This window comes from Gigantopelta aegis, chromosome 14 (assembly GCF_016097555.1).
Source record: "Gigantopelta aegis isolate Gae_Host chromosome 14, Gae_host_genome, whole genome shotgun sequence".
NCBI lineage: Eukaryota > Metazoa > Mollusca > Gastropoda > Neomphalida > Peltospiridae > Gigantopelta > Gigantopelta aegis.
In genome coordinates this window covers 13,385,213-13,396,574 of record NC_054712.1, presented here as the reverse complement: position 1 = coordinate 13,396,574, position 11,362 = coordinate 13,385,213, and the positions used below count along the sequence as shown (strand labels likewise).

Genomic DNA, 11,362 nt, shown 5'->3' with positions numbered 1-11,362 from the left:
TGAACTGTTTAAGTCAATGTGCATTGACTGTCAGCGTAAACGTGTTCGACCGACGACAAAGGGTGTGGTTGTCCGACCGATCTTGTCTAAAGAGTTCTCCGCTCGTGGCTAAGTAGATCTCATCAATATGCAATCGTTACCGCATGGTTCTTTCAAGTGGATTATGGTGTATCAGGACCATCTTACAAAGTTTGTTGTTATCCGCCCACTGCATACCAACTCATGGACATATTTCTGCTATTCAGTGCGCCACATATATTACAGAGCGAAAGTTCCAAATTTACAGCTCAAATCATTTCCGACTTGAAGGAGTTGTGGCCAGAGCTAGTTATAGTGCATGGTAAACCGCGCCACCACACAGTCAAGGTTCTGTAGAACATGCGAATTATGACATTAAAGACATGCTTGTTGCGTGGATGAGTGAGAATGATACCGCTGATTGGACTATTGGTGTTAAATTTGTTCAGTTTCGCAAGAACTCGAGTTTCAATGCGGGAATAAAACAGTCACCTTATGCAACCTTATTTGGCATCGAAGCCAGGATTGGTTTGACTTCCTCGTCGTTACCGCATGATGTTATCCAGAAGCTACAGACGGAAGATGACTTACTAGCCATTCTGTCCAGCAGCTCAACTCAACCAGACACTCAACCTCTACCAGAAACGACTCAACCTCTACCAGAAACGACTCAACCTCTACCCGAAACAACTCAACCTCTACCAAAAACGACTCAACCAACGAGCAGCATAGACAAGAACAGAAAGCTTGCAATAGCCGCACAACAGAAACAAGCCGAGCGTGTTGTTAAGCGAAGTCGTGTGATTATGAAGGATGGTACCGTTGGTGATAACGTAGCTGTGCCCATTCCGTCTGTTGACAGGGGACGTGGTGATCCCAGAAATATTCTAGGTGTTATATTAGCTGTAGAAAACGGACAATATACCATTGGTTGCCCTTCCGGTATTCTGAAAGGGAAATATAGTCGACACCAGTTTGATTTATGTCCTCAGAGACTCCCGAGTGAATCTGACATTAACAGTGATAGCAGTGTGTCGCTTCGTCAAGCCAACAAAAAGGAGTCTCAACACGGTGGTCAGGGTTTCGTCAAGTGCAATTGTAATGGACCTAAGAGATGTCGGAGTAAGCGATGTGCTTGTTTCACAAATAATGTTTTGTGTAATAGCAGATGTCACAACAGTGTAAACTGTTTAAATAAATGAAGTATGTATTATGTGTCACCAATGCATTATACTGGTAAGCGATGTGCTTGTTTCAAAAATGTTTTGTGTAATAGCAGATGTCACAACAGTGTAAATTGTTTAAATAAATGAAGTACTAGTATGTATTATGTGTCACCAATGCATTATACTGGTAAATTTGTTGTTACATGTATTTGATTATTCATTTTTGTTATAATAAACATAAATACAGATGAAACATAGTTTAGTTATTAGAAAACACCCAAGAAATACCCTTTAGTCATTTGGCCAAATGACTGGAGGTCATTTTCAGTCATTTGGCCAAATGACTGGAAATTTTAGTCATTTGGCCAAATGACTGGTTTGACACATTGACTGTAACATATACATGTATAATCTAACACTACTAAAATTACGATACTGATTGCACTTGAAAATATTTCTGGAAATCATCCATATGTATATGTTTTTTCTGACACCAGTCTCAAAGAAAATAAATCCATCAAGCTCATTTCGAAGCACTGGTTTTCTTTTTAAAATCTATCTACAAAGGGATTCACGCCAGAAACCAGTGTTTGACAAATGTTTGAGAAAGTTGCTAGTCCTTACAGAAGCCTTATCTAGTGCCCTATGTGTTATAATAATTCAGTTGATAAAAATGGAGAAAACTTACATGTAGGTGTTTTCTCTTTTAACCTTTAGACTACTGGATTAATTTTTAACAAAAACCATGTTGAGTGGGTACAAGTTTATAATTCTTACTGACATATATTCACTTAAATGTTTTATAAATACATGAAATAAAGTTCATATATGAATCAGTATTATTTTCATGGGTTTTTGTAAAAATATTTATGATTTTTAGATCAGTTAATGGTGATTAAAATTAGGCAAAAAAATTTAAAAGTCGTGTTTACTTACAGGCATTTGTGGCCAGCTGTCCAGTATTTATGTCCAATATTCCTGATAACAGTGGTTTTCTGACCAGAATGTTTTTTAAATCCTAAACAAAGATTCATATTGCAGTATTTGGTGATTTTCGTTGTCGGTAAAACGATCAAATCTATTATCAAATTAGCTGTCACAATCAGCTATCGATCCCTGAAAATGACTGCGACATGCTGCCATTGTTGTCAAGCGAAAATACTTGCTGAAAACCAAAATAAAAGCCACCATTTTGAAAATATATTTTTTTTTTTATATTATATTTCCGTTTCCGTTTGCCATGTGCAAAACTGCAGGAAATACAAATTGGGGAATGCACTGAATGCAGTATACAGTATGTCGACTGACATGACGTTGGGCGAGATATCTTGCCTGCAGTAGTCAGAAGGTTAAGAATACTTGGTGAGAAGAAGGAAGTTACAGTCACGTGACCAGATCAGGAAAGAAGATTTAGTAGAAGACGTTTAAGCCATCCCATTGGCTGTTGGAATGTTCGGACCAGACTACTGTCCTTAGGGGCATATGCATTTGTATTGAAGCCAGGTGAAGTAGAGAAGAAAAGTCACTAGCCGGGACTGAGGCTTAGTGGATTTCTTGCACCCTGCAGAAACTTTCTTTCCAATAATTTGACAAGCATACTCACAGCCACAAACGCGTCAGTGTGCATGTTGGCACAGGGCATATCAACGATTTTGGCAGCAAGTCTCACAGCCTGAGCCGCGGTGTCCAAACACTTCATGTCGTCTTCGGAGAGGGGAACATCAGCATCAAGTCCCACAAGCACAAACTCCACAGTTATATTGCGCTTGGACTGAGTCTGTTGTGACTTGGCTGAATACAGAGGCAGGGCCCTGGCAACCGCGCAAGCTGAAGCATAGACATCACTGCGTTCACATATAATCTGCAATGACACAACAGAAATGTTAATTAGGGGAACAATCTAAAATGTATATTTTAAAACAATTCATTTAACATTTAAGAATTGCCTACCATAAATTGATTTGATAAAAAATATACAACCCTGCAATTAAGAAAATATCTACGGCTAATAATTTGCCGTGGAAAAATAGTGTCCACATCATTTTCAACAACAATTTTGTTTGAAACTCTGGATTGTAAGTAAATTTGAATGATTAGTTTTTTTATTTGTGTTGTCTGCCAATATGCTGTAACGTTTATTCATACCAGTGGGGGTATTCATTGATTAAATGTGGCATAACAGTTAACATGCGAATGACACGTGCACGTTCAAGAAACACCGGGGTTGCAAGGGGATGACAATTTATTATATACAGCATAGTCAGTCTGCAGTAATGTGCCAGTTCAATCTTTATATTGTGAGTATATCAAAGTACAGTCAGACCTCGTTACAACGACCACGTTCAGCCCTGGGTCACTTTGTCGTTATATCGAAATTGTTGTTATATCCATTTATTAATCATCGGCTATTAGGTGTCAATAGTAGCAAGTGATCATTTATATGCACCATCCCACAGACAGGATAACACATACAAAGGCATTTAATATACCAATCGTGGCACACTGGCTGGAATGAGAAATAGTCCAATGGTCCCACCAATGGGGATGGATCACAGACCACCATTAAATCCTAAGTATATTATTATTAATCAAAGGGCATTCACAGTACCTACTTAGTTTACAAAATGTCATAAAACTAGTAGACTTGCTTGTTCGAAGTTAATCCTTTATTTGAATGACTAAAGGCGTATGTTCAAAAGCAATACACGTCTACATAGTTAGCCGACATCAGTAACTCAGACATCATGTGATACTGTTGGCCCGCAACGAGATCAAGGATGCCAAATGTCTGTGTGTACTGCCAACGTACTACGGCATCTGTGATTATGTAATGTCGTTGTAAAGAGACGTTTTTAGACATAGGGTGCACATATGTTCCTCATTTGCTCTGTCGGTGTCAGAAGGTGTGAATTCCGGTGTAATGAACAGCATAACATTGGTGTACGTTCGTTCCCGACAATTTGTGGTCGGATGGTGTAAATATTGTAACAATGATGGTCGTTGTAACGAGGTGTGACTGTAACAGAATATATTTAATGCGATATAGAATTAAACTAATTTTCTTTAATAATTACATAATTTCTGTTTAGAAATCTGTCACAAAGACCAAATGCCCCCCGTTTAAGCCCAAGTAAATTGGTAAAGTTTTGGGGTTTTTTTGGATTAGGTCACTCGGTACCAGGCAAGAGTAGCATATTTTGCCAATATAAATGACTGAGAAATTTTGATTAAACTATTGGAATGATCTCTCTCTATATACTGTAAATCATGAAATTAATGCGAGCAAGTAATTAATGAGGAAAATGCGGCGAACACATCGACACAATAATAACTTGACGCATTTTGTTTAGTCTCATTCCCAATACAAAAAAAATGTGCAGGATTTTACTATAATACATCTAATTTAAATAAAATAAAACTTTTATAATATAAAGATGAAACAAAATACAAAAACAATTTTTGTTAAACGTCCTTTTGTGAATACTTCAAGAATCTTTCTTTCGTTTCGATGTTGCCATTCTACATGTATTTTCACTTTCCTGGAATATCATAGCGGTTATATAATACAGTGATGTTCCAAATGTTTAAAAATGAAACAGTAGAAAATGATATAACTGTAACCAACAATCCGTGCATATTTCTTCAAACCATTTGGCTCGACTCTATACATGGCATTTAATTTAGACTGGTCGCAAGTTGTCATTGTTGCAATATATCGCATTTGTTAACGTCTATTCCTGTGCTGCGCATCAAGTGTATAAAATCAGTCTAAAACATTTGTTAGAATAATATGTCTGCGTTCGCGTGAAATACTGTGCCCTGTAATAGCGACCCGTTTACCTTTTATTCTTACTGGTGGGTTAATTAGAAGCAATCACCACACAGAAGTGCAAGGCCTACCCGTAACAATAAGGTGTAGTTATACTAATTACACTACTTTTAAGTAATTAGGGCTTCCTGGTCGACCCACCGTGCGATTAGCTTCAGGTTATGTAGTAGCTGTGAAAACAACTACTGACTTCTTTTAACATGAAAGATGAAGCCCAAACAATATAATAACAACACAACTGTGGTTTTTATGTGATGTGGACTTTTGCCCGACGCATTAATAAAAATATGCATATTGTACGGACAATAATATCATGACATATTAATTACATGATTTACAGTACGGTATGTATTTCTACAAATATCTCATCATCAGCTGACCATAACACTTCAGGTGACTTGTAGGAGTTTATGTTGAACATTTTACTGAATATAAAGCACTTGTAATGCACCATAGCCACGGTTCAATGACATATAAGCTGTCACCCCTGCAATCCAGTAGGCCCTGCAATGCATGTGATATGAACTGTCAACAGAGTTCAATGACCTAGATGATACTTGCTTAATGCGGGTAACTTATGTGTATTTACGATCATGCCCAAGATTCAGATACTTAGTAATAACGGTGCAGTTACTGTTTTAATATTTACTTTTAATCAGGTTTTAGTTCACAAAGAATATTTTATTTTTAACAATAAGGAAAAAAATACATCTTGGAAAAACAAAATCCAATATAGTTCACAGCAAAAGAAATGCTGCAGAGAATGAAAAACTCCACAGCATTGCCAACTGCCACAGGCAATAGCAGGGGTTGAATATATATAGTTTTAATTTAATAAAAAAAATTAAAGTTTAACTTAAAACATATACTTAGATAAACATTCACAGATACAACTACAAATGAAAGATTATAACTTGCAGTTTGTAAAAAAAATAAACATATCTCATGATAATTTCACTTCAAATCCATATTTAGTAAATATGTGTAGGACATTTTTTTTATTTACAAAATTTTCTTCAAACACAGACAGACATGTGCATTAACTTAGTAATATTCAAACAAAAATGTTTCAACAGCACTGTTGCATTTCAATTTTTCCAGCATTCTGAAGATAGAAATGTCATGAACGAAGTTTATTGTTATTGAGAAGTGATGTCATTGGAATACTAACATCTTTCATATTCCAAATTAACCATATTAGTACAATGCCATATTAAAATAAAAAATCGTCAACTTACTTTGACACCTGTCAAAATAGTTTGAGTTCTATATTGAGCAGACAATGCTGTTTACATGTCGTGTGTTTTTTATTTTTCATAATTTTAGACAAAATATTAAGTTTTAAGTTTTAACAGATGAAAGAATTGAAAAGTATCAAAGTGTCAAATATATTGTATGAAAAAATTACCATTGGATATGTTATTACATACCTATTCAATCTTACTATAGTGATAAAAAAAAATTCAGTGTGATAAATTTATCTTGTATCTTGATTTCTCTTTTCATAAATACTTACCCTGACCTATAACCTCTATCATTTCCCTCCTATTTACAGTTATTAAAGTTTGTTTTGTATAACAACACCGCTAGAGCAGACTGATTTATTAATCATCGGCTATTGGGTGTCAAACATTTGGTCATTTTTAGATATACATGTACATGTAGTCTTAAGAGAGGAAACTATCTACAATTGTCCATTAGTAGCAAGGGATCTGTTATATGCAACATCCCACAGACAGGATAGCACATACCAATGCCTTTCATATACAAATCATGGTGCACTGGCTGGAACGATAAATATCCCAATAGGGCTCATCGACGGGGATCGATCCTAGACCAACCGCACGTCAAGCACTGGGCTACGTCCTGCCTCCTAGTTAAAGAGACTGGTTTGAACCAAATTAAATATTATTATGACTATTACCACAATGCTCTCTTCTCCTCCGACGAGGCAACTCTTGATGACTTTGGTGAGGGAGTGACACCGAGACGGGGTGTTATGTCGGCTGCATTTGGGTGGAAGTGCTGCCACTGTCGCATTGTTCAACCACAGCGAACAGGAATCAGTAGGCGATGGATGTAGACCAAGAACAGCTGTGTTGTATGTCTGGAAGGAAAGGAATACATGTATATATATACATGACCACATCAGCAACTTTTAAATTATGAGGATTTTTTTCTGTTTTTGTTTTTTTATCCCCCCCCCCCCCCCCCCTTTTCTTTTACTCCTTTGAATTCCATCTCATTTCTCCCCGATCTGGCAACTCCTCCCATCTTTCGACTTCTTTTGCTGTCCACCTCCACATCCCAGTCCTGACCTCTCCAACTACGACAGGTGCTTGTCTCTTGTGCCTATCAGTGCCACACACCTGTCATTCCACTTCGGAAAGTTATTAGTAGTTACTTCTGGCATTGTTGAGGAGGCACTTTTAACTACCTACTATGCTTCCCTACTACCGGCGGTCGTCAGTTAGTGCCGTGGGTCAGACCAGCTTTATTAGCAGCAGAGAACAAGGATGCCAGGTGGGTGCAGGGAAGTATATAGAGACCGGTGGGAGCAGGGAAGTACATAGAGACTGCACCCGTGGAGGAAGTTGAGACAGGTAGGTGATGGTATGGACAGCTCAGAAGACAAGAGCTGGAGGAAACTGACAGAAAGGGTCGAAACAGATTGAAATTGTGAGAGAAATTAAAAAGTTTTTTATATTAAAATAATGAGAATGGTAGACAGAGGGTGATAGATGAGAAAGGTGAATGAATATGTGAGCCAGCTTTGACGGGATTTGAACCACTGTCATCAGCTTGATTGTTCAGCAGCTTATCCTCTAGACCTTAGGGCTCACTTTTTAAATGGTGAGTTGGTTCACACACGTTGTCAACAGAATTCAATGATTTTTAAAGGCATCCTCCACGAACTTTATTCGGATTTAAAAGAATCTTTCTGCAATCATCAATATAATATTTCAATGTTTTGTGGATTTCCCCTCTTCTGGTTAAATGATTTCCATGACATGTTACTTTAACACTTACATGTAGTTTAAACAATATTTATTTATATAAAGACCTCTCCCTAGATTGCACAAATGGATACATTACAAAACAATTACATTTAAAACAGATCTACATTTATTACCCATATGGTTACAAATTATCTTGGTACATATCAAAGTGATATGTCCCACTAGAATACCAACAGGCCTTGACCTTAATGTTCTTCAGTGGTAGCCCACCCGTCTACCAGGTTATAAAATCTGGTAGCTCTCAGTAAAACATTTATAGCCCCATAACTTTAATAAAATTATTTATTCTTATTTAAACATGTTGTTTTAGGTGGGAGTTTTACGTGTTTAAGCGTCTTGGTGATTGCGGAGTAACTGATTAACTGGTTGTGCAAAAAACAAATATCTAGTAGCCCAGTGAACTACTGGGTTTAGACATCTGGTAGCCCGAGCAACACACTGGTAACCAAAACAACTCAGGCTACTGCTAAGGTCGAACCCTGGCCAAGTGGGATGTAACACTTTTGACGTTACACGATGACGTCATCAATTGGCACACTATAAACCTTACAGGAACATCAACGAAACGAGATGAGTGATATAAATTAAGATCGATTATGGGTAATAAATAGAATAAAGCTTGTGACAATTGAAAATTATTTCACTCGGGACATAAACATGATACGAAATGGAAGCTTATTTAATATCCTATAAATATATATACATGTTTAAACAAAAGGGAAGATGAAGAGAATGGCATAAAGGGCATGAGGAAGGACATACAAAAATGTCATGTAGTTTGTAAATGTTTACACTGTTCACTGTCATGGAATGCAGAGCTGGTGTTTGATTATCAATATGCTTAGGCAGCCAAAAGTCTCAAACATTAAGACAATTTTGAGGACTATATACATGTATCGGACCATAAATTAACCTCTATGTTGTAAACATGTACATGTAATTAATTTGATGACATATTTTCAGACAAAATCTGCAAAACTGTTAACATTATTCTTTTGTCCAAATTAAACACAGAATATTATTAGTATTAGTTGGGGGGTTTTGTGATCTAGTTACCTCTTCATTCACTCTGGGTTCAAGTTTTGATCTCACTTGATTATACGAAGCCAGTGCGAGGTTTTTAGCCTGCCCCACGATAAGCACAGCATTCTTCTGTGGATCTGTTGTAGTGAGCACGTTGGAAAATGACAGAGCTGCCATTGTTCTGTCAGACAATTATCTGAAATCGCATTAGAAAAATTAACACTTTGCTATTATTTCCAAATGCACACTTTTTTCCACACAAAACAAATTGATCAGTCTGCACACTGTAATTTAAAGGGCCATTCCTGAGTTTGCTGCATTGTAAGATGTTTCAGACTAATAAAATATTTCTACGATTAAACTTACATGTTAAATACATTTTCTTGTTTTGAATATCAGTGTCTGTATATTCAATGTGTTTCTGATCATCTTAATATTTGTAAGAAGCCCAAACTGGATTTTGTCTTCAAATAATTTCGTATACATGTACGAAAAAATCATTTTTAAGAAATAAAATGAAATTTAAGCTAGTACAAATATTAGAACGACCAGAAACATTTTTAATATACAGCCACTAATATTTTATGCAGAAAAATATATTTGATATGTAATTACAGTTGTCAAAAAGTCTGTTAGTCGATAACATCTTAAAAATTGCAGCAAAATCACTAATGTCCCTTTAACAGTATTTTTAACATACAACTTCTGTTTCATCCCATACCTGTAGTCATTTGTATGCTTGATACACATAATAAAAGTTTATTTTATTTGAGCAATGAAAACAATTTTATTTTTTATCGATTCGGCAATCTCCGAATGAAAACCCCCACTTATTTGGCACCAAATTTGTCACGTTATCAGAACGGTCTGATATTTTGTCCTCACTTGCAGATATAACTGGATGTAACTGATGATTTTTACTTGTCATTTCTGTCAGTAAGCAATTCTTTATAAAATATAAACTTTTCATTTCTGGGGGATACTGCAGCTTATAAAAACAACGAAGTGGTAGTATTTATCATAAAAATCATTTATCTTGAGTGCTAAATAATACATACACTGCCTTTACAAAAATGAAACTACTTTTTTATCAGCTGGTGATATCACAGCTATGAATTCATTTGATGAAGATGGAAATAAAATGAACAGATTGGGTTTTTTTATCCCACATTAGGGGATCACTTCACAAAGATCTTTATTGTTTTTCATATATATGTTGAAATCTTTATTAAAATAATATTAAAACTTTGATTGGTTCGTGAATGTCAGACTGACAACATCTCCGGTTCAATTAAAAGATGATTCAGCTTGTATTTCGTACCAAATACCAAGAAGCAAAATAAGGAGTATGTCATTCCACAAAGTCGACCTACACACAACGATATATGGTAACCAAGTTTGCCCTCTTTGTTTTTTTTGTTTTGTTTTTAAGAGTGTGGTGCCACGTCGCCACCCTCCTTTAATTTTCACCCAGCGAGAAAACTGCATATAATTATATAGTGTGGGTTGGCCTCCCCCCAAATATAAAATGCTGGCTACACCAGTGTCAGGCTTATGATGGAATGCTAGTCAACTCGCCCCAAAACTAACTTGCCCCAGTGTTTGGACAACTTGCTCCAAACTTTATTGGTCATAAATAATTGTGACGATATTAAAAATGGATGTTTACAACTTTGGTGTCATTTTATTTATTAATATTAGTGAATCTCTGCTCTTAAAATTGTTAAATTGGCGAGATCTAATAATCAACTACAATGAACTGTCAAGCCTATCTTAACGACGTTTGTGAGTTTATTCCTTATATCCTTAAAGCAATGATCATGCAAGGCTTTTGGACTCCGACTGGTGTGCATATTCAACAATATTTGGGCCTAATCAGCTAATGCTCATTATTGCTTAAAATATTGGTGTATTTAATTAATAAAACACTTAAACAGTGATGATATGAGTTGATTAAATTGTGTAGGGCGCGTTGCCCAAGCACTGGGACGAGTTGGTTTTAGGGCGAATTGACCTGCTCCCTTATCATCAAGGCTTATATTGCCGGCCTCGAACGCAAATTTCAGAGTAGCATCATCATCATGACCAGTCAAAATCGATTACTAAAGACGAACTAAACAAACGCATACAATCTTAATTAATTATTCGTAGCTACGTTTATAATACTGTATCTTCTTTTTGCTTCGATCAGCAGATCTAAAGTGTTTGAATCTGTCGGAAAAAAACAGGTGCACACAAAAATCATGTGCAAACAGGATCCCGGAAAGAGATTTCAAGATCAACTGGTTTTTCTACAATGAGGCGTA

General features: G+C 36.2%; 1 protein-coding gene across 1 annotated transcript in view; it reads right to left on the bottom strand.

The window, feature by feature from the left end:
* The window catches only part of LOC121389090 (probable aminopeptidase NPEPL1), a 31,173-nt gene extending 19,811 nt beyond the window's left edge, over positions 1-11,362 (bottom strand). Inside the window, exons 1-4 of the mRNA XM_041520706.1 lie at positions 11,212-11,362; positions 9,090-9,252; positions 6,938-7,120; positions 2,788-3,045 (exon numbers count right to left, since the gene is read on the bottom strand). Coding sequence (XP_041376640.1) covers positions 2,788-3,045; positions 6,938-7,120; positions 9,090-9,233 — 585 coding nt within the window. The 5' untranslated portion in view covers positions 9,234-9,252; positions 11,212-11,362. The remainder of the gene's footprint in view (positions 1-2,787; positions 3,046-6,937; positions 7,121-9,089; positions 9,253-11,211) is intronic.